The sequence below is a fragment of the Rana temporaria genome, chromosome 1, assembly GCF_905171775.1.
Source record: "Rana temporaria chromosome 1, aRanTem1.1, whole genome shotgun sequence".
Classification (NCBI taxonomy): Eukaryota; Metazoa; Chordata; class Amphibia; order Anura; family Ranidae; genus Rana; species Rana temporaria.
The window spans coordinates 461,999,542-462,024,656 of record NC_053489.1 but is presented as its reverse complement, the minus strand read 5'-3'; the positions used below and the strand labels follow the sequence as shown (position 1 = coordinate 462,024,656).

Here is a 25,115-nt window from a genome sequence, read left to right as displayed (position 1 = left end):
TAAGTATGTATCTGTTTGTTTAACCATTAGTTCAGACCAAATGACTAACTTCTAGTGCAGAAAGTCAGCCCCAAACCTTCAAGAATCCTCTGCCATACTTCACAGTTGCTTGCAGACATTCATCTGTACTATTCTCCTTTCTGTTGAAAAAACTACCATCTGTTACAGACAGTATTCCTAGCTGACCACTGCATTGTCACTGTTGTGAGAGGCCTTGTTGATACAGTAAGACCACCCTGTGTTTTGGTGCTTTGCTCAACCTTGCCATTGTTTTTATTTTTTTACATTGGATATTATATTGAATATAATTTGTTAGTAAAGCAAGACTTTTTCTAATGTTTAATTCAGGTTACCTAGCTGTTTCTGTGGTAGTATTTTAACCTACATGTCACCATGTTGATCATAAGTACCTTTTTGGTACAGTTGTTTAATCATGCACCGGACCATATGCCTGCAAAATCTGTAATTTTATTCCATTAGTGATGGAGGGTAAAACAAATCTCAAAGTGGTTGTAAACCTCAGGCATGAAGTATGAGCAAATCATATCCCTCTATAGCGCGTACTTGTCTTAAGTAAGAGCACTAAGTGTCACTTTTGTCTGCTGCTTCCTCTGAATCACTTCTGGCAAGTTTTCCTGACAACCTATGGTGTGTATTGCCTCGTTTCCACTGAGCGGATCGGTTCGGTACGGTTCGGTTTGGTACGCTATTTTGGGTGTTTCCATTATGAAAGTGTGCCATTAAACCGAACCGTACCGGACCATTCTGGGTCCTGCTTCAGATGTGGGGCCATAGAAAATGGAACGGTTCCATTAGGGGAGGAGATGCAATACATTCCACTGATTGGTGGACGCGCTAGGCATTTTTTCTAAATCCTGTATGGTCCCCGACGGTCCGATTTGCAGTGGAAACGCTCCCGAAAATAGACCGGTCCATTCTAAACCGTTCCAAACTAACTGACCCGAACCGTTCCGTTCAGTGGAAACAAGGCATAAGTGAGCCATTCAGGCTACTAGAAAATGTAGTCCTGTGCCTGCTGCTGTGAGTGCTGGCTGGAAAGGAGTCCACCCATGCTCCAGACAATGACAGATAAGAGCAGAAGATTCCAGGAGCCGCACATCAGAACAAGACCTGCTGTGTGTAGACAAATGGCAGTCTCAGCCTGGACCCCCACCAGGCCATGCCTCCAACATGTTTCACTCCGCCTACTGGAGCTTACTCATGGGCACCATGAGTCCCATTCATTACTAGGGGACCCCTGGAGACTTTCATTATTTGAGCTTACTCAGCAAACCATAGTTTGGATGCTGCTGGTCAAAACAGAGAGGCATGATGCCAAACAAATTGGAAAATTAATAATGGGTTTAATTACTCATACTAGGCTCACTTTATGGATACTGTATTTAAATGAGCTCTGCTTTGGTGCAAACATTTAACATCAAGAGTATAGAATGTCTGCCCCTATAGTATATATAGGTTTCTCCACTGAAAAAACATTGATTTAAAAGACACATTAACTCTTTACTTTTAATAGCTCTCTGAGAATTGCTGGTGTCTTGCCTGCCATGGTGTTTTCTAGGATTAATGGGCTGTAGTCGTAATGCTCCTTTATGCGGTCTTAATAAGCTTTTTTTGAAGCCTTTACCCATATTCTTTTATTATAATGGTTCATGAGGGATGACTATGGACTTAAATAATAACATAAAATGCCAAAGCTCTATATACAGGGGAATCCACTCAGCTGTATTTTGGTTAGTACTAGATAAAATATATATTTTTTAAGATGGTACTGTATTTATTTAATAAAAACAAACCCAAATGACAAATAAAATGACCGGCCTCTGTAGAGCCAATTTAGAAGTTGTCCGCGATCAACTGACCCAAACATAATGGTTTCAATTTGTTTGTGCCTCATCTGCTATTTACACTCCCTGAGATATTGATCTTAACAAGTTAACACAACTTTCCGTATAAATAAAAAACCAATACTAGCAATAACTACTGAACTACCTTCAGTAGAAAATAATTAAAAACTCAAGCTTTTCCAAGAACCTTGAAAACTTGAAAATGTTTAATATTTCTTGTTTTACATATAATGACCTTTATGTTTATGCAGTGATATTACCAGCATCTCAGCAGATGGTATCTCCGTCTCAAGTGTTTAGAAAAAAAGTTCTTGCTTAACCTTGGGTATGCTTTTTGTCATATTCATTGGCGCTCAATAGCTAAACTCTGATGAACTTTGCTTGAATTGGCAGTTATGTCACTCCTTTTTTTCCTCTGTTCATGGTTTATTATGTAGCCTTGAATGGTAGAAGTAGATTTTTATACTATAAGATAAATAGAAATAAGGTGTATAGAAAGTACAAGCCAGAAGAAAAATACAAACATGTTTCTAGATGCAGAGTATAATTAATATGCAATATTTCATATCTACCTGACCCAATAATGAAAAATATATTACAAAAAAAAACCTGTTTAGTTCGAAATATAATTATAATAATAGAAAGTATGTACAAAACCACGATCCATTCCCTTTATATTTTGTAGTCTATGTTAACCACTTCCATACCATACACATTCCAGCACTCCTGCATGTAAAATGTATTACTCAGAACCCCCAAATATTATATATATATTTTTTTTTAGCAGCGACTCTAGGAATAAAATGGCGGCCATTGCAACTTTTTATGTCACTCGCGGTATGGCGCCAAACTTTGGTATCATCAGATTCATTTTTATCTCACACATATAGGGCAGTTTTTACTATACTCCTAGTCTGGAAAACCTGGGGTTGGGATCCCAATTTCATGGTCAATGCAGGTATATTGCTACTTTGACATCATACATTATCCATTTGGCTTTATCAGTTTGTTTTCACCTGACAACTCATGGACTGCTCTGTGGAGCACTGTGGTCTCATTTTACTACAAACTGCTATCCCCACTGACATTGGTATTTAAAATTCATCCAGAAATAAAAACGGTGGTTGCAAGCTGTGATTCCTTTACTGACTGTGTCTCCTGAATTTCCACCTCTCAGCACCTCCTGTAGTTCAGAACAGAAGGCTGGCCCTGTGAGATGTTTGACACAGCAAGTTCATGTTCACAGGTTATAGAGAATATGTTTCATTAAATTCATGGAAGTAAATGTGTGGGATTCTTCAAAAAGTACTTAACAAAATCAAAATCTTTCATAATATTAGCAGTTGGCTATAAAGTAGGCCTGTGGGAAGATGCAGCTGCATAACTGAAAAAAATATATATTTTCCATTCGTAAACTAGAAAGTGTGGTAGAATATGGGGCCAAATTGTGATTGGGGTTATTCAATTTTGCAACGAAAGTGAGACATCATTTATACCCTCTAGGTCATAATATTACTAAATGTACTCTAAAAAAGTAAAAAAAAAAAAAGACAGGTAAAAGTACTATTACGTTTACCTGCACCATCCCCAAAGAATCCAATCTTCTCCGTTGGATGTCTGCATTTTACGTCAGTAGCAGGAACACACTAGTGATATAGTGGCCTTTAATGCAGGCTTCTGACACAGTTGGATGTGAAGATAGTATTAAAAAGATTTTTTATTAAACAAAACAAATTACAGTTTTAACATGCTGTCTTTTTTCAGTGTAATTACTTTAAGATTTGAAAGCAAAGTAGACAGTATACAATTTTTTTTAGATACACAGCTAACCTGGGTGATATTCTGTGTGCAAGATCTATGTATAGGTGATGATCAGCACCTCCACTTAATTTAAAAGTGATCTAAGAAAAATATCATTGACCAGAAAGGATTAACACTCAGTCGAAATGCAACATGCACAAATTAACTTGCCAGTTGAATACCCATCAATGACATATTAAATCTAGGCAGCTAATATATTGCAAAGTCCAAGCCATACACACACACAGTGCTATTCAGATACCATGTTTTATTTACCAAGGCTAAGAATTATGTTCATAGCTTTTGAATGTCTTTATTTTTTACAATATAAAAAAACAACTTATACTGGGGTGAATGCAGTTAGCCCACGTTTTCTTTTCTTTACTGCAGTAACTAAGAGTAGGGTTGATTTATATATATATATATATATATATATATATATATATATATATATATATATATATATATATATATATATATATATATATATATATATATATATATATATATATATATATATATATATATATATATTTATATATATATATATATTTATATATATATATTTATATATATATATATATATATATATACAGTATCTTACATTTTATTATATATATACATAATTTTATGTCTTTATCTTTTTTTTTTTGCACCAAACAATAAAATAGAGTTGTCATAAAAGCACAAACATATTGAGCACAAGCTCTACTTTCTTTTTTCAGCTGGCGACACTTTTCGAGTTTTTCAGTTTTATGTAAATGTCTGATGCAAGGTGACTGTGCATTCGACTGCTGCTAATGTAGCTCTGATATTTAAGTACCTCAACTCCCAAACCACCAAACTGCTTTGAACTTGCTTGTTACCCTCATTATTAAAACATTCCCATAGCATGCTGGAGAGGCTTGTTTCTCATGCTTGCTGTTAGAGAGGTTGGCAGGTTAAACACACATGCACTTTGAATTTGTATTTACGATATCAAGGCTTTTTTTATTCTTGTTTTTTTCTTCACAACAGACAACAAATTGCCTTTAGTTTTTCTCAGGGGTATGCAAGGACCCACATTGCACAAGGCTTTTTCATTTTTAATTTCCGCTTTTTGTCTTGAGCTACAGGATATTTTAATAATTTGTGGTAATTACTCATGATATTATTATTTATTTATTTTTGAGTGGACATGGCTCATTATTTGCAGATAAACTGTAATGGGTAATTAAACCAAGGAGGTGATAGTAGAACACATCTCATTAAAATGAGTTCCCACCAGAAGTCTTATAGATATTACATGCTCCACCGAATAGTTATTATATTTGGAAGTGGTCTTTTTATGTAAACAGTGTGCGATGTGAACAACAGCGCACAATTGTGCACAAAGTGCAATTAATCGTCCACTTTGTGAATGGAAGTTCTCTGTGAAGCTTAAGAGAAATCCAAGACTTGGCTTGGCTTTTTAGGACTGTTAGGAGTCTCTGTATATCACAAACAGGAACATTCATAGCATGTGTCTAGCTTCATATTTGTGTAGCTCTGGCTTTAGGTTACACGATGCTGCCTTGCAAAAAAGCAGTCAAAGAGGCCTTTCATGTCTTGTGCATATCTCTGTTTTTTATTTCATTTCATATTTAGGGATATGATTAACAGACTCAAAGTGTGATGTATAATGGGGTTGTGTCCACACCATGATTTATATCTCTTTGGTAATTCATAAAAGGCTCATTGATATAAAAAAAAAATATCTACTGACCATTTATTGATTCGTACTGCCAGCGGTATAACACTTCTGTGCTTCAGAAGCTAGATTTTTCCACATTTTAAAGAAGTCCAGCAAAAATATTTTTCATCCCATGAACACCCACTCAGTAGAAACACAATTTTCTTAGTCTTTAGTAGAGAATTTTGTGTAGAGCTGCTTTTATTGTCGCTGGTGCATTATGGGAGTTTGTAAGCCAGCAGGGGTTGATGACATTGTCTGAACTCCAGGCCATTTATTTTATCTCTCTCTTAATTAAGTGCACGATTATGCCTTGTACACACTATCGGTCAATCCGATGAGAACGGTCTGATGGATTTTTCCATCAGTTAACCGATGAAGCTGACTGATGGTCAGTCGTGCCTACACACCATTGGTTAAAAAAACAATCGTGTCAGAATGCGGTCACCTTAAACCACGTACGACGGCACTATAAAGGGGAAGTTCAAATCCAATGGCGCCACCCTTGGGGCTGCTTTAGCTGATTTTGTGTTAGTAAAAGACGTTTCGCGCTTTTCTGTCTGTTACAGAGTGATGAATGTGCTATCTCCATAACGAACGCTAGTTTTACTAAAACGAGCGCTCCCGTCCCCTAATTTAGTCTGAGCATGCGTTAATTTTAAAACAAGTTTCACATTTTTTAACCATTGGATAAATAACCGATGGGGCCTACACACGATCGGTTTGATCTGATGAAAACGGTCCATCAGACCGTTCTCATCGTATTGACCGATCGTGTGTACGCGGCATTAGGGTTTATTCTTTTACTTAAATAAAAAGTGTAAAGCTGACCATACATTATTTTATTTTTATTTTTCCATCTAGCCATTAGGCTGAATGAAAAAAATGGATTCCTCTGTCCACACAAATAAGGTAGATAAGTCCAACTCAATGGGACGTTGGGGTTCATTTACTAAAGCAGGAAGGTCTCACTTCTGCATAAAAAACAGCTTCCAGGTTTTATTGCCAAAGTTTAAAGGTTAGTTAAATCAGGCTCACTTCTGCATAGTAGCCAGCCAGCTTCTAACCTCAGCTTGTTCTCAACCCCAGGTTGTAAAGGTTCATTTTTAAATAGGTTTCTTTAAGCTAGTGCATTGTTGGTTCACTTACCTTTTCTTTTAATTTCCCTTCTAAATGTTTTTTTTCTTTGTCTGAATTACTTCCTGTAAACTTGCCCCCATCATCCAAACTATTCTGGCTGAACAGCTTACTGAGAAGGAACAGGAAGTGATAAATTCAGACAAAGAAAAAAAAAACATTTAGAAGGGAAATCGAAGGAAAAGGTAAGTGAACCAAAAATGCACTAGCTTAAAGGAACCTATTTAGAAAATAAAAAACAAACCTTTACAACCCCTTTAATTGAACAAGCTGAGGTTAAAAGCAGATTGGTTACTATGCAGAAGTGAGCCTGATTTTTCACTCTCCAGCTTTAGTTAATAAACTCCATAGTATTCTGACAGCGACACTTGCCACTGTCAAAATATATTGATCGGTAGCTTCAGTTAATTGGCTGCAGCTGCTAATTGACATACATTTTTCCAACATATTGCTTTGGCCCCTTTCACACCAGCGGACCGATCGGGTCCGCTTGTCCGTTTTTCAAGCAGACTTGATTGAACCAACCATTGTTCTCTATGGGGCGGCGGATGTCAGCGGACTGTGGCCGCTCTCACCCACCGACATTTAATCCCGGTCTACAAAAAAAGAGAAACGGACGACATTCCCTATCCATTTGGCAGACCGGATCGGATGACAATTAGATGGAAATGGACAGTGGAGTGGACACAGACCTGTCATCCAACTGCTCAGTGGGGATCAATGGAGAGATCCCCCACTGAGCAGGCAGATCCGCTTGGATGGATTCCGCTCCATCTGAAAGGGGCCTTTGACAGAACTCAATTAAACAATTGACTTTTGTCAAACAGGGAAGTCCACAAACTGATCATAATTTGGCTGCTCCAAAAGGGATTTCATTCAGTGTAGATCCAGCTTGAATCTAATTATGCAACTACATATCCACTAAGGTTATCTGCGTGACATTTTATAGTTTAACTACAACCATTTTTGTTTTTTAACAGAAATAACTTACAGTTAGAACAGTTAGAACTTCTGTTTAGTGTGTATTACTGTCTGTGCATCCATTGGTATCCTGGTGACACAGCAACTTCTCTTTTTATGTCAGGACATTAAGTAGGGGGAACATTTCCCCATTTAAGGACACAAAACATAACAATGTAATACATTTTCAGCTTTCCAGTACTTGGGTGTGGTGGTTTTCTTTTTGGGGCTTTTTTTCTTTATTTTAACCTGGTAATCCTGCAAATGACACACTTCCTGCCCTTGTGTGGCTATACTGCACTGTATCTATGAAGGGAGCCATAGTTGTCACACAGACTTGACTTAAAACATGTTTGTTCACCAAATGTAGGTTGATGAAATTACCAGTTTAAAAATTAAAGATACATTTTTGCTGTATACTCAGGGCACAAGTGGTGACAAGGACATTGAATTTCTGGCAAGATCAAGAAGTATTTTTTGTACTTGCTAAAATTGTTTTACAGCCTGACAAAAAGAAAACAAATGTAGTCACTGCATCTAAAGTCTGGTAAGCTGCAAAATATGTTTTTTTTGGGGATTTTGGGTTTAAATACACTTTAAGAACACTGACAGCTATAAAAAGCTGGCAATGGTTCAGACTCTCACCCACTGTATTGAGAATAATACAAAATAAGGCATCATTTAGATTATAGGGTCTGAAATCAATGCATAGCAACAAGCATTGGGCTCATTTCAAGAAGAGTTATTTGCCTCTTTAGTTCATCAACAAAATAGCTCATAGCATTTTTCAAAAATTGTTTTGCTAGTCACAACATAAAGAATTTGTTATTTCATTGAAACATGCAGTATTTTTCTCATGAAACCACTTAGGCCCCGTACACACGACCGGTTTTCTCGGCAGAATTCATCCAGAAACTCGATGGGAGACGTATTCTGCCGAGAAAAACGGTCGTGTGTACACTTTTCGCCGAGGAAACAGACGAGGATCTCGTCGGGCCAAAAAGAGAACATGTTCTCTATTTCCTCGTTAGTCAATGGGAAAAGTTGGCTCGCCGAGTTCCTCGGCGGCTTCACAAGGAACTCGACGAGCAAAACCATGTGTTTTGCCCGTCGAGTTTCTCGAACGTGTGTACGGGGCCTCAGTATTTTTATCTCATGATGTGATATCCAGTGGGATGGATACAGTGGAGAGGGATTATAACCCCTGTCAGTTTTTATTGCTGTCTATGCCCACATTCGGGAGATTCACTCATGTTTACGATTTCTCCTTATTACTGCAAGTGAAAGGAAAAGAAAATTCCCACATTTTGGGTTGACATCAGAACACAAAAAATGGGGAAATCTCCCTAATGCGACACAGATGACCAAAAAAAAAACTGCCAGGGGTTCTAACCCTCCATTACTCTATACAAAATAAAAAGGAGTTTTGTCATTAGTTACTCTTTAAAGTCATTTTTGCTGTGATATTTGACAAAGTCATTTCTATATCTTTGGACATGTCTACTAACCCTTCAAATTGATGACACTCCTCTCAAGTTCTACACCTTTGTAAGAGTACCTCTCTATTCCTAATCTGGTTCTGTTTTGTGAATATTTGAGCCAAAGTTATCTTTAAAAATAATTGTGAAAAAGAAGAGTAGCCCCACTACAGGTGATAGAGTTTAGTAAAAAAGGGGAGCTCTGCTGACTTCCTTTATCTAATTGAGCAAAAATGCTGTTTTTTGTCCTTGCATGTGACTGGGTAGTCTTTGTAAAGTGAAGTTTTACCTTGTTTCCAAAGCTCTGAAGCAACTTGCTAAGTGCACAGTCTATTTGCCTTTAGTAAATCAAACCCAGTTTTTCTGTGCTTTCCATATACAGTAGACGTTTCTATGCATTACTTTTAAAAGAACTGATCCAAAAAGGTAGAGACTAGTCAAAATTGGCTATTATATTTTTACACTCCTTAAATACCATGTGTCTGAACCACTACTTATTTAACTCATGCATTTATTTATTTATTTCCTTTGGTGAATTGACTTTAACACCATTTTAAATGGAGTATTTTTCTGAGAATTTTTGCCTTTTAAGGTAAATACCGCATAAAGGGATAGTGAATCAACATTTTTAACCCCCCTGACGGTAAACCCGAGCGTGACTCGGGGTTGGTTTTTAATGCTAAAATCGGTATACCCGAGTCACGCTCGGGGTGGACGTGCAGCGGCGCGGCTTACCTTTTGCTGGATCCACGGGCAAATTACTCACCTTGTCCCTGGATCCAGCGATGCCATCCCGCTGTGTGAGCGAGCGGGACCTCCTCGCTCGATTCACAGTCCCCGTGTGATGCCGATCTCCGCTCCCTGCGACGTTACGACGCACGGGGACGGAGAGCGGCGCCAAATTCAAAAAAGTAAACAAACACTTTACATACAGTATACTGTAATCTTATAGATTACAGTACTGTATGTAAAAAATACACACCCCCCTTGTCCCTAGTGGTCTGCCCAGTGTCCTGCATGTACTTTTATAAAAATAAAAACTGTCATTTCTGCCTAAAAACTGTAGATTGTCCAAAAGTGTCCCTTTATGTCAAAAATGGTTTTAGATCAGCTAGAAAACAGCGATACTAAATTATAATCACCTGCAGAAATGTGCGATAGCGATTTGTGGGGAAATTCGTCATAAAAAAAAAAAAATAATGACAGCGACAATTCTGCAACTGAGCAAATTTCAGTGATTTTAAGGTTGATTACATTATTGAATAATTTTTATTATAATTATATTATTATTTGTTATAATTATTTATAATTATTTATTATATTATAATTTATAATTTTGTTTTAAAAAAAAATCATACCCGGGATGCCTACAAGACTCTTGATTGGTCAGATTTAAGTGAGTTATTTCTAAAAATTACAGGCCTACAGTATAAAACGCCAAATTTCCTTGCAAAATAAATGTACCGCTTTTGGTACGTAATTCCAGACAGAATCATACCGCCAGGGAGGTTAATATTGCATGAGATATTTGGGGAAAAATGTGTCAGAACACCTAAATATCTCATGGGATATGATTTAGTGAATGGAGCCCATTGTGCTCTGGAGTTCAATTCAGATTGTGTATTTATTGTGGTTGATTTACTAAAACTGGTGGAGCTCTGCATAGAAACCAATCAGCTTCCAGGCTTTTTTTGTCAAAGTTAGAAGCTGACTGACTGCCATGAAGAGCTGCAACAGATTTTGCACTTTTCAGTTTTAGTAAATCAACTCCATTGGTTAAATTTCTAACGCTTAACAAATGCTCCTATAGCATTAGTATGGGCATTAGACTGACGTTAATGAGCTTTAATATGGGCGTTCGACACGTTAAAAATGCTTATTCCATTACAGGAAATAAACAAATCTTAATGTCCCACAACTGCACCGCAACTGCCTGCCAGAGCGTTTGACTCAACACAAGGCTTTGATTTTAAAGTGACGCAACGCTAATGCTTCATGTTTTGATAGTGTGAGCAGCACTGTGTGCTGTCTATTGTTTCATTTGCATAGGCGTTTGAGGGGTGTTTTTATTGCCTGCTTTTAATACCAGTGCGAACTGTACATTTTTCTATACATTTTTGATTGAGTTCCTCTCTTTTTTCCTGCTCCCCTTAACATAAGACACCTTTTACAGCATGAACTTTTTGATTACACCTTTCCTTGCAGGAATAACTTGATTATTTACGTTATTTGGTGGGACAGGGATATTTTGTTACTTACTGCACCAGGTACTCAGCTTTACCTTCTACACGATGCAAATAATTATCAGTCATCCTGTTTTTTTCTCTTTTGTAGGTTTAATAGTCCGAGAAGTAAGCATTGAAATATCACGACAACAAGTAGAGGAACTGTTTGGGCTGGAAGACTACTGGTGTCAGTGTGTTGCCTGGAGTTCTGCGGGAACAACCAAGAGCAGAAAAGCCTATGTGAGGATAGCATGTAAGTATATATTTATCATCTTTTCTTCAGTAAAGTAATTCATGTCTTATTTGTTATCCAAACAAATGCATATTTATCATATAGGCATGACTTCATTTATCAATGACAAGGCCATATGCAGAACAGCTTTGTTTTATACACTTAATTTGTCAAGTAAATAACAAATATGTAGATCAGTTAACCCTGTGTATTCTTGATCTCCAGAAAGAGCTAGCAGAACAGGCTTGGGGCTTTCTAAAGATAATTCCCTTACCGTGTTAAATTATAAAAATGTTGCCAATTTCCTAACAAGATGCAAAAATTCAATATAATAAATTGTTTTTTTCTTAAATCTAGTAGCCCATGTTGTAAGCTTGTGACTAGCATATGTCAGATGATAGTAGTACTGCACTCAGCCATGTTTTTCATTTTAGGGATATTGGCTTTCCCTGGCTAAAGGGAAGCAAATTACAGTCCAGTGGTAGAATTAGTTTTTTAGATGATAGAGGTGCAACACATTCTAAAACAACATATAGGCTGTATTCGGTGATCTGATAAGCTGTGAAAGATTTTGTTTTACAAGTGTATGTATCTTGACAAAAAATTGTTCTGTGTAATTAAGAAATTTATGTTTATAAGCTGGGTTCCATACTGTATGACCAAATGCAACAGCATATTCCTTGCTCTATGATTAAATGAATCCTGATATTTTACATATTGTATGTCTTATGTAAACTGTAATGAGGAGGACTAGTGCTGGAACTGTATGCATATTGTATTTGCATCTAACTGCAATAATAGACTCTTGTGTCATGTTAGCCAATTCTAAGTGCAGAATATTTGGAGTTTAGGTAATGCCCTTTATTGGTTAACTTAAAGAGGAGTTCCAGAGCCCCCCCCCCCACAAAAACGTCAGCAGCTACAAATACTGCAGCTGTTGACTTTTAATATTACCTGTCCAGGGAGCCAGCAATGTCAGCACCCCAGTGATCTTCCTGGTAAGGGAACCCAGAAGTGAAGCCTTTCTGGCTTCACATCGGGTCCCCTACTGTGCATGCGTGAAGCACGCTGCACATTTTAATTGGTCTGGCAGCCGAAGAAGGTGGAGGGAGCCGAACCTCAGAGAGACCGGGCTGCGGCCTTGTCTCTTGGAAGTAGGAAACAGTACCTGTCAAAAAAAGGTACCCGTTCCCCCTTCCCCTAAAGGTGCCAAATGTGGCACCAGGGGGGAGGAGACAGATAACCAGATTAGGTCCTTTCTTTAGGCCTCTTTTTCTTCTAAATTGTAGAAGAAACTGACTAAAGAAGGGACCTAATAAGTCCCAAAAGCTCCCATCATTAATAACTAGTTCCAAAATAAAAAGCATCATTATGGATGAACATGTTAAATTCTTATTGTGGCATTACACAGTATTAATTCCTTCTAATTCAAACCATTATTTTTAATAAAAACGTGTACCGATTGTTGATGCCAACTGTTAGACGATTAAAAACAAACTGCACCACTCCAGAGACTGAGCCTCTTATCCACTATTGACATGTTGGTGCTGGCAAAGGAGCCCATTCAAGCTCTTGACACCAAGAATGTAAGACACTTTATTTGAACCACAGATAGCATACAGCTTGTCCCTGCCTGAGAACTACCCTTGTGACACCTTTCATCCCAATGGGCTTAAAGTAGAATTCCAGGATAAAGCTAACTTATCTTAAAAATGCTCCCTCTCCCCCTCCTGATACATATTCTGACTAACTTGGGAAATCAAAATCTTTATATTTACCTATTTTTAGGCTGCTCCAGTCCAGTCCATGTGACCCGTCTCCCCTCTGTCAACCAGCAACAACTGCAGGGGAGTAGAGGGTGTGTCAACAACTAATGGGCCCTAGAAGCCTATGGGTGACATTACCACTCTAAGGCATTGACAGTCATTGTCGACCACTGTCTCTTCACCCCTACAGCTGGGGCTGGCTGATAAAGAGGAGATCACATGACTGGACCAGAGCAGCCTGAAAACAGGTAAGTATACAGATCTTTCGTACACAGATTAGTCAGAATAGGTGTTAGGAAAGGTAGCATTTTTAAAGGATAAGTTCACATTTAAAAAATATATATAATAAATGCATTTTTTTTTGCAGGTAAAAAAAATGCATTTGTTATTTTTTTCTTAGGAGCCTGCAGAACATTACACCCACAATCAGAAGATCACTGGAACAATGTTAGGATCTTACAGACTTTCAGTACAGCTGTTCACCGTACCTCCCATATGGACAGATACTTACTTATCAGCACCCTCGCAAATAAATGACAACCACAGGCCATCTGCCTCGGTGGAAGATGGTACTTGTAGTTCATTCATTCACAGATTGCTGTGTGGTCTGAGCTGTTTTTAAATTGTTATAGAAGGTGCAAAGAGAGGATCACAATAAACGATCAGGTGGAGGGGGTTTGTTGCTTTAATGTTACTAATGGTGAACTTATACTTTAGGATTAGTTAGCCTTGTCCTGGAATTCTACATTGATCTCAACAACTAAGCCCATCAGGGTGAACTAACTTAGAGAAGACGAGTTCTCAGACAGGGGCATTCTGTATGTGGTTTAAAAAAGCTTTTAAAAAGTTGTGATGTCATTGGTGTGCGGCACACACTGTTGCACAGTTGATACAGACTGTTATCTTTTTTTAGCAGAGCTGTTTTTGTTTTTAAATTTACAAATAAATTGCATTACTTATTCAATCCAAGGACATATTACCTCTCGCAAGAGCTTAAGAAACATAATTTTCTAGCATTCTGTTTTCTTAACAGCCATAATGTTCTTATTTGCATTGTTATTGTCCCGTGTCCTTTCTATCTGTGTAAAACAATGTCTTTGTCCAAATTCTTTCAAGTGTGGGAAAACTTAAAGAAATTAAATATGAAAACAAGTTCTATTGATGCAAAAATGCAGCAGTAATAGGAAAAAATGAAATCACCTATTTAATATTTTATTTGGAAGGAGATACTAAATAATAATTTTGAAAAGACGCTTACTCAATGGCACCTCTCTCATCTCTCTCCCTAGTATGAGATATTGTAAATGATACAGTGGAGGTGTAAGAAAATTAAGGCAGAAATCATGGATCTCTAAGGCAATATCTAATATCCTACTTATTTTTCAATAGCGTAGTATAACTTCATATATTACAGGTTTCATGATAGCTAACCTTACTACTTCCCAAACTGAAAATATCTAATGTTTTAATACATTTTCTGTTATTGTAAACACATTGGACACAATATGGGAAATTTTGTTAGTAGCAGCACATTCCTGAGAAATAAACAACTTGGCTTTTAGTTTCTATTTTAACTTTGCATCCTAGTATCATTGAATATTCAATTTATTATAGATACAGAAATAATATTTGACAGATAAACTGACATAAACAAATAATGTATAAGCCACACTGTTTAATTGTGGTAATGTGAACAATATGAATGCACTGTTAATTTATACTTAACAACAGGACATCCAAAGACGTCCACTCGGCACTTGAGAGCTGCGCTGTGGACGTCTTTCGTCCATAGCGCGGATCCCAAGTGGTTAAGACAACTTAAAAAATTGTTATCAATTTATAGAAATGTCAGCGGATCTGATTTACAAAGTCTTTAATTGTATTATAAACTTACTATATTTTCTTATTTTTAATAAAAATAACAAACATGCATATACTGTACTTATCTGCTTTGTGCAATGGTTTTGCACAGAGCTGCCTCGATTCTCTTCTTCTGGGGTGCACCACCAGTGCTCAAGGCCCCTCCTCTTCATCGGATCCCCCCACAGAAAGCCACTTCCCTAGGGGCACCCTACGGGCTCACTCCCAAGTCCTGCTGACAGACAGCGGGACTCAGCCCTGCCCCCCACTCCCATGTCACTGGATTTGTTTGATAACAGCGGGAGACAATGGCTTCTGCTGCTATCAATCCATCCAATGAGGAGAGATACAGCAGCTGGAGCTGCTGCGCTCGTGCACATCACTTGATTGGATTGGGCTAAGGTAAGAAAAAAGGGGGGGAACTGCAGTACAGACATTTTTTTACCTTTATAAATAGAATGCATGAAGGTGAAAATTTTTGAGGCTTTACAACCCATTTAAGGCATAGGCAAGTGTAGGAGAGTGTAGGTACCAAAAAATCCTTGTTCCACTAGTTCCAGTGCGATAAAATACAGAACAAAGTTGTCTCTAACATGTTAAACCCTTGAAAATACTTATTTTAATGAGAAAAACAGGATTTTTAAGCTCAAATATGTGAGATAAATATGTCTCATTATATTTACTTTACAGTTAAACATTCTACAGTATTAACCATGTTAAAACGGTAAGCTTTTGCTGACAATGGGGTACCCAATTGATGCTTCTGCCTGAACATAGGGTCAAACTTTTCTGAGCTGCCACATATACCCACTGCTGGGCTGCCCTTAAGTACCAGATCAACTAAGAGATTTGTATGATATGCTTTTTATTAGATGTTTAGGTGTCAGAAGGCAGGGTAGGGAGATAGCACTGTATACATTTATTACATGGTTATTGATCTTCTTAAAGCAAAGCTGAAATTCCCCATTTTCAAAATCCTGTATTGTCCCTTTAATGCTCTATATTTCTAAATGAGCAATCCATAATCTGCTTTTCTGTGGTATGCTAGTGTAAAAATAGGTTAGTGATAAAATCATTTGCAAATCAATATATAAATAAGAAAAACAATGCATATGTCCTCCTAAGCCAACCTTAGAACAATTCCACTTCAGTAAGATTAATGATCAAGAAGCAACAGGCACAAAACAATGTCAGGTTTTTAGTTCTGTTATATTCAATATTCAATATACTCACATTTTATTAAAAAAAATGTAGACTTGCTAACTTGATAAATAATGAATAAAATACAGGTACTTTTCTGATACTAAATAAGTCATATCATAGCTTACTGTCAAAAACATATACTTTATATTCCAACATGAAAAACATGCTCAATCTAAAGCTATTCATAAGATGTAATGATTCTAAACTATGCATAAAACATTTCAGTGCTATTAGTTAAAGTGGAGGTTCACCCTAAAAACAAGTATATACCATTCAATCCAGCATACTGCCGACATGTACAGTATGCTGGTTTTTTTTTTCCGGTTTACATACCGTAGTATAGGTATTTCTTCCCCCGGCTTCCGGGTAGTGAATCCCGCGGAACTGGGCGTTCCTATTCGAGACTAAGTGATTGACGTATGACAAAGGCGCGTCACCAGTTTCCGAAAAAAGCCGAACGTCAGTGCGCAGGCGCCGTATAGATCCGACTCGCAGTTCGGCTTCTTTCGGAAACTGGTGACGCGCATTATGCGCCCAGCGGCAAGCTTTTGTCATACGTCAATCACTTAGTCTCGAATAGGAACGCCCAGACCCGCGGGATTCACTACCCGGAAGCCGGGGGAAGAAATACCTATACTACGGTATGTAAACCGAAAAAAAAAAAAAACAGCATACTGTACATGTCGGCAGTATGCTGGATTGAATGGTATATACTTGTTTTAGGGTGAACCCCAGCTTTAAGTATCACAGCATTGATATGTTTATGCATAGGTTGGGATCACTGCATTGGATTGCAAATGTTTTTACTGGGATTAAATAAATACTCTACATTTTAACAGTAAACTGTGATACCTGTTTAGGATTGCTACAGAATACTGCCCATTAATACTTTTGGTACTATGTTATTAAACCCTTTGAAAATATTTATAACAAGAGCAACTAATATACGAATCATCTTTCTGTTATGCTAAAAATGTGTTAAATTTTTAGGAAAAATTTGATTTCTATAATAATTAAAATGCACCAAAACATATCTGCTAGCCAAATTAGAGGTACCCGTGATTTTTCAAAAATAGATTTGCTATGCAGTGTAAAGCATAAGTCATTTTAATAAGTATAGAAATGTGCTAAAAATGGAATCTTCCTATTCACAGCAGTTTCTCCTTCAATAATTGCAAGGTCTGGTCTTTCTGTGCAGACCGTACTCCAGGTTGATGACATAATTAGCTAACTTTACCATATGCTATAAAACTTTTCCTTTCCTTTACTGATCACCAACTATTGTTGTGCAGGATTTAAAAAAAAATGATTTCATCCTCCAGAGAGTCGGCACTCTACAACTATAGTCCATTAAAACAGAAAAAAGTATTGAACATTTCTGTTCATTGAGCATGTAATAGAATTAACTGAGGAGTAATTTGAATGTGTGAAAAATGTGTCTGCCACAGAAGATGCTTATATTTATTTAATAGGAGGTCAGCCACATGCCATGAAATACCTCTCTAGGCACTTTTAACCCCTGTGGAGAGTTTGCTGGGGTTATTTAAAATGCAATTTTATCCTAGAAATGAAAAATTTTAATGCCACATTAAAAGAACACACACTCATGTTTCCAAGTATTTTGATCAGCACTATGCCATATTTCTTATCACATATATGTCCTGTTATATACAAAAATAAAAAAGAAACCTGCAAATTGAAAAGGTTTAACTGGCTTATAAACATGTGATGAGGGCATCACTGGAGAAACCATATCTAGATGAAAGATAGATCAAGAATATTGGAAATCATACCTACTTCTCCAAAGTTCTATATTCACAGTGAAGATTATAGCTTAAAGGCACACTAAAGGCAGAATTTTTTTTTTTAAATAACAAACATGTTATACTTACCTCCGCTGTGCAGTTCGTTTTGCACAGAGTGACCCGGATCCGTGTCTTCTGGGGTCCCTCGGCGGCTGTCTACCTTAATAGGATGCATTAAGGTAAAAAAACGTTTACCTTTACAACCCCTTTAATGTCACAGGTCACATACATATCATTTGTAAGTGTGTATGGAACAGAATTTACAGGCTTTAATTGGTTTTAAGGTCTGCCTAACAACTAATATGTAAAACACAGGTCCACAAGCTTTCCAAATCAGTTTCTTTCAGCACCAACATCTGCTTCCCCGCAATACACACCTCTTCTGCCCTTTTCTGCTAGTCTGTTTGGCCATTTGGAGAAAAAAAAAATATTTGTTGGTATGGTGGACCATGTGTCACATGCAAACCAGTCTAGAGTCACCATAAACGTGGTTTTTCTTTCCCAGCCCTCCCCACGCAGACACAATCTGTCAGCCAGCAGCCCGTCAGCCATCCCGCGCTGGAAGGACAGACCTCAGCCTAAAACAGCCAGCCTTCCCACCTTCTTTCCGAGCTTCCCCCCCCCCGCAGGTCCGCCTACCACTCACCATCTACCAGCACGATCCCCGGAGGACACAAAGGATCCCCAACACCAGCAGGAAATCACAAGACAGGTATGCACCCCCCCCCTCGGCAGTCTGCGGCCCCCCCTCAGGAAACTCCGCAGTTGCGGCCCAGCTCGAAGGCTGATTTGGTCCCCCACCGCCTTCAGCCCCGAAATCTTCCTCTTCTCCCCACCATCATACACCCATAACCGCACCCCAAATGGCCGCCTGCCCCTGGAGCTCCTCACGAGAGGACGATCGGCCATCCACCGCAGGAAAGTCAGCGGCTCGGGCCTAGTCCCGTCCAGCGGCCATCTTGGTCCACCCAACTCTAGCTCTCTGAGCTCTCACCTCCTCTTAACCACATAAAAGTCAGAATTTAGTTAATTCAACAATTTTAGCAACCACCAGAGATCCCATCCCTCCAGGGTAATCAGAAATACAGAGGACAGGTGGGCAAGGAGCAGACATAGTGCTATACCCAGCACTGTCACTATTGTAGCACCCCCTCTGTTTCCCCCCCTATTAATAATCCCCCCCGCCACCGCATTGCCGAATACCTCCATCTAACGATCACTGCCAGGTCATCTCGGACCAGCGGGACCCCTGGTCAACTGACCAGCTGGCAAGACACCAGACCACTGTCATCTTTAGCAAGTTGATCCATGGTTCATCTGATAGCCCATAGAGGGATCAGGAAGGAATTTTTTCCCCCGCCGCAGCATATCGGCACGCTTGGCAGTTTTTTTTTGCCTTTCTCTGGATCAACTAGGAGGGTAGATCGGGATCCTGCTACTCGGGGATTTCAACCTCTGAGCCAACACCACACAGGATCCCATAGCCAACGCCTGTATTGACCAATTGGAAGGACTAGGTCTGCAGCAACTGATATGCGCACCCATGCATGTCTCAGGTCACATCCTTAACCTGATCTTCAAACAGGATATGGACGTAAACATTTCAGAAAACAGACCCCTACCTTGGACAGATCATCATGCAATTAAATTTAAAATAACCTCCAACATTATCCAAAAAAAACGCGAAACAGGCAATGACATACTGGACAAGATCCCCCAAAAAAACTCCACTCAGAACACTTTAAAAATACATTATTAAATAAAATGACAAAAATTAAACAAACGCTATCAGCAGCAGAAACGCTTAACTCCATAAACAAAGCTTTATTACAGACTGCGGATATAATCGCCCTGAAACGTAGAGCGCGTATCCGTAAAAATAACTCCAGCTGGCTCACGTCATTGAAGCAAGAATTCAGCAGAGCGGAAGACGCCTGGAGAAGAAACTCTACAAAGGAAAATCACGTAAATTATAAAGTAATCACTAAGAAATATCATAAGGAAAACTTCAAAGCAAAAAAAAATTTTTTTTCAAACGTACTCACAAAAGCTTGAAATCTTCCTCGAGAACTTTTCAACCTAATCGCCCAGACCATGAACCCAGCCTGCCTAGAGGCTCCAAAAAATTAAACACAAGAGTTTTGCAATAAATTATCTGATTTTTTCATCAACAAAATTGAAAAAACTTGTGAAACAATTCAGCAAAAGAAAATCGCTAACCTCACCCCTACCAATCAAAAAGAGAATATTAATACAAATGCTCCTCAACCAACAAAATTTACATTAGAGCCAATCTCCATCAAAACCACTAAAAACATCATCGGAAGCCTTCGAGTACACCCCCCTTCTAAAAAACAACAACCTAGACCCAAAAGACCCAAACAACCGCCGACCGTTAACCTCCCTCAACATCTTTTCCAAGGTAATGAAAAAAGCAGTAGTACAACAACTACAACATCATTTAGACACCCACAAACTGCTGGATCCACTTCAATCGGGTTTCCACCCAGGTCACGGGACGGAAACAACGCTTCTCAAAATATGGGATGACGCTCTCGAAGCAGCAGACGAAAGAGAATCCTGCTGGACCTTAGCGCTGCCTTTGACACAGTAGACCACAAGCTGTTGCAAAACCGCCTCATAGAGGTAGCTGGAGTTGCAGACTCGGATCTACCATGGTTTTTCCTAATTCCTGGATAAACAATCCCAGACAGTGAAACTAGGACCTTTCACGTCTGAATCTTGTACCGTGGCTTGCGGAGTCCCCCAGGGGTCTCCCTTATTGCCCGTACTTTTCAACATTTACCTCCGCCCACTCTTAAAAATTATTAGTAACCAAGGCCTTCTCTATCATTCTTACGCGGACGACACAACCTGATTTTCACATCAGCGAAAAAAAGAATCAATACCCCATATTAGAACAATGCCTTAGTCAGATAGACAACTGGATGACAGATAGTCACCTCAAACTTAATAGAGCTAAAACAGAACTCCTTCAACGTCACGCAAACCGGAAAGGACTGGCCAGGACTACATGGACACCACCACCCATTCTAGGACAAACCATCACCACTAGCACCAAAGTCAAAAGCCTCTGAGTCATTTTCGACTCGGACATGACAATGGATGCACAAATAGGATCAGTAGGTAGCGGATCTCATCATCTGCTACGTCTCCTACAAAGAGTTGTTCCCTTCATCCCCAAAAGAAGACACAGCAGTAGTAGTAGGAACAAATATTAACTCCAGATTAGATTATGCAAATTCCCTCTACCTCGCACTCCCAAAATACCAGATTGCCCGTCTCCAAGTCGTCCAAAACACAGCGGTACGGCTGGTAGCAGGGAAAAAACCCTGGGAACCAATCAGCCCATCTCTGAGATCCCTCCACTGGCTGCCCTTAAATGACCGAGTCACATTTAAGGCCCTTTGCCTGACGCTCAAATGTGTACACGGAACCGCCCCACAATATTTAAGTGAGAAAATAAAACTCCAAAACCCCAATCGCGTTTTGCGATCAACTATTAAAAAACGACTACAAATCCCAAAAGCTTGCTACAAAACTAAAGGAGAACGACGATTTGCAGTCCAAGGACTGCGATTATGGAATGCATTACCAACTAACATCCGAATGGAAATTGATCACCTGGCCTTCAGGAAAAAACTCAAGACCCACCTATTCTGATGGATTAACAGAATGAAAAAAAAATAGATGCCAAGCGCTTTAAGGCGATTTAGTTTGCATTTGTAGCGCTATATAAGTTATTCACTCACTCACTCACATGGGGGTGTGGGGGTGCGGCCCACAGCCGGGTGACACCCGCCAGAGGTTGACACCAGGCCCAGACAGGCACGGAACTGAGAGGGGACTGCAAAGTTTTGTTTTTAGTTATACTTTATCAAATCACATATTTACTTTTTTTTTTTAAACTGTTTCGTTTTGAGTAATTTAAGAGAAAAAACATATTACATTTTTTTTTCTATCTTTCACAATTTTTTTAACACACTGTGACCAGAGCAATATAATGTTACTATAGTAACATTTTACTACTCTGGGTCAGTGATAATGTTTTTTTTTACATATTATGTTTCTTATAGCAGTGCATTACATTGCTATAAGCAATTATTTTACTGACTGAAACTGATTAATTTAGTTTGTTTTGTTGTGATTAGCTGTTATTGGTCAAAGCTAATCACATGGTATACATGGGCTGTGATTGGCCCTGTCTGTACCATGTGAACAAACTGACCAAATTTAGCTAGTAACACAATTATACGCAATGGATGGCATGAAAGAAAGCCATCAATTGTGTACAACTGTCATGTGGCCTGCTGTGATGGGTCAGGTTAAGGTGTTAAAAAAGGGACTACATTGAAAGATTTCTTTATATACCGCATTTATCTTCATATAACGCCCCCCTGGAAAAAAAAGAAATACTTACCGTTTGGATGCCCCTCGTCGGTGTCTTGCCCGGCGTCCATCGGCGGCCTTGTCCGGTCCGGCGTCCTTCTGTGGCCATCGTGGTGTCCTCCCCGCTGTGTTTTTCAGCCGATCCCCGCTTCCCGTGCTGTGTTTGAACCACTCCATCGACATATACCTAACGCAGTACACTCGGGTATACTCGGGCAGGCTCGGCTCCTCTCGCGTAAAGGACATACAGAACGTGAACGCGATCAGAGCCGAGCCTGCCCGAGTATACCCGAGTGTTCTGTGCTCAGTATATGTCGGCGGAGTGGTTCAAACACAGCGCGGGAAGCGAGTATCGGCGTATATCGCGCACCCACGATTTTGCCCTGATTTTAAGGGCAAAAAAGTGCGCGTATACGCCAATAAATACGGTATGTGTAATTTGAGGGAATATAAATGTATCCATTATGTGAAAGGAAAAGCTAAAATTGAATCACAGTCCCATTAAACACAAATCTTGTAGTTACTGATGTTACTGATAATTATTGGTGTTGACTATGAAGCATAAAACCAGACTGCTGATATCATATGCATAATGGATGAAGGTAGTTAAGAAAGTATTCTCTGCACCAGTAAACCATCAAAAATCCAGACAAGAAGAGGTATCACATTTCTTAGCTCCTGAAACCATGTGCATATAATGACTGGAATTGTTAAGATCTTTTATGGTATGACTCAACTAGAATAGAAGTGCCAGTCACAGGTCAAAAGGTTGTGCCTTTATTATATAAATCAGTGACATGCACAAGGAGGTTAAATAAACAGACGACTGTACTGAAAATCTAATAAATTCGTAAATAAACTACTGGAATTTCAAAATGCAAACTCTAAATTAATACCATCTGGCTTGGCTGCAAAATGACTGAATGGAAATATGTGGTCATTTTATTTAATCTGTCAGTGCTGAACTGGGTGTGATTTCCTAGCATTGGATATATGACAGATAGGTTCATTCATAAAATGATTGTGAATGAACACCAAACTATTCACAACAACTGAATTATGTACAGGGACCAAAGATCACAGAGCTGTTTAAAATTTGCCATACATTTCTAAAGTAATAGCTTGCAGATCCCATTGCTCAGAAGTTACCGTACTGGAGAGTAGCAAGTGATTAAATAAAAGTTAATATTGAACGTTTTAGAATATGTTGGAAGAATCAGTCAATTGAAACTCAACCTTTCTATAAAATGTTAGGGAAGGACTGTAATAAAGATTTAGACTTTCATCTAACTATGCAGGCTTTTAAGCGTACTTGTACTTATTAGAGGGGCACTCTTTTCAACTTGACTAACTAATATAAAAGCTCAAGTTCGGCTACATTTTAAAGTTACAGACATTGAGACATTGTACAGACATGGTGACCCACAAAAGGTTGGTGTTATGCTCAGGCTTTATCAACATGGGGAGTAGCATGGGGGCTCCACATTCATTGTGGGAGTGCCGGCAAGGGATGGAGATCATCCCAGTTCCTGTGATCACTGATGGGAAAGAAGGAAGAAATCCCAAGTGTCACACATCCACAAAATCCTTTAGTGGTATTGAGTGGCAATTTCAGCCTGGGCTCCTGCCAGGCCACACCCCCAATGTGTTTCGCTCTGCCCGCAGAGTTTTGTCATGGGGTGGAGATCCCATGCATGTGGGGAGTATAAAAGCATCACCGGTAGTCATAAAAAGTGTATATAGGGCTGGCAGGTGTGTGTAGTTAATTGTTGTGGCTGTTGAGAGAGGAATGATGAGGTAAGGGAAGAAAAAAATTAAATAAACATAGGTAATGTGATAGAATCTGAAGAAAGATAGACTGTAGGAAAATAAAAGTGATGTGAATCATGTGGAGAATTAATGATGAAGGATGAAAAATAAATCATCAATAAGTGATGAAAAATGAGAAGTAAAAGTGACGATAAAAAATAAAAAAGTAAAAAAAGTAAGGAATGAAAAATGTAAATGAAAATAAAAATAATGATAATGATAGTTACAATAAAAAATAAGATATTGAATAATGTGTATATGTCAAATGAAAAAAAATTGGATGTCCAAAAAAAAAAAATGATGAAAAATGATAATGAAGTGTGTGTTGCTGGAGGATGAGAGTGAGTGTGTATATGTGTGGAAAGGTGTATTGGGTGTAAAAATAAAAGCAGTGAGGCGAAAACAGCTATTGAGAACGGAATAAAACAACCCAGCAAAATATATAAAATCAAAAAAAGAGATTAATCAAAAAATCTTAACTTGTACTCCCTAGTTCTTCCATTAAAAACAAAAGATTTTATTCTAATAGTTATTGTACATACATGGGCTACTTGGTTACTTGACCATCCCTTACACCAAATTAGTTAAATTCCCTACAGCCTTTTTATGTGGGTTTTTTGTATTATTGTTTTCTATGAATATTGTGTGTCTCCATTAGTATATTTCTTCTTTTCACACAATAATAATATTGATGCTTAGAAGGTTAGGTTTAATATTCAGGGTTACAATTAGGATTAGATATATGCTGGCAGTTTAGAGTTAAGGTGCCTTAACACCTATGTGCTTTCCCAAAAGGTTTCACTACCTGGGAAACTGCACTTAAATGAAAAATGAAATGCTCAACCAGCTTCAAA

General features: G+C 38.5%; 1 protein-coding gene across 4 annotated transcripts in view; it reads left to right on the top strand.

Annotated features, from left to right (window-relative positions):
• The window catches only part of UNC5C (unc-5 netrin receptor C), a 490,092-nt gene that overhangs the window by 355,992 nt on the left and 108,985 nt on the right, over window positions 1-25,115 (top strand). For all 4 annotated transcript variants that reach the window (XM_040328065.1, XM_040328051.1, XM_040328072.1 and 1 more), the window contains one exon: window positions 11,286-11,429. In XM_040328065.1, the coding sequence (XP_040183999.1) occupies window positions 11,286-11,429 (144 nt within the window). The remainder of the gene's footprint in view (window positions 1-11,285; window positions 11,430-25,115) is intronic.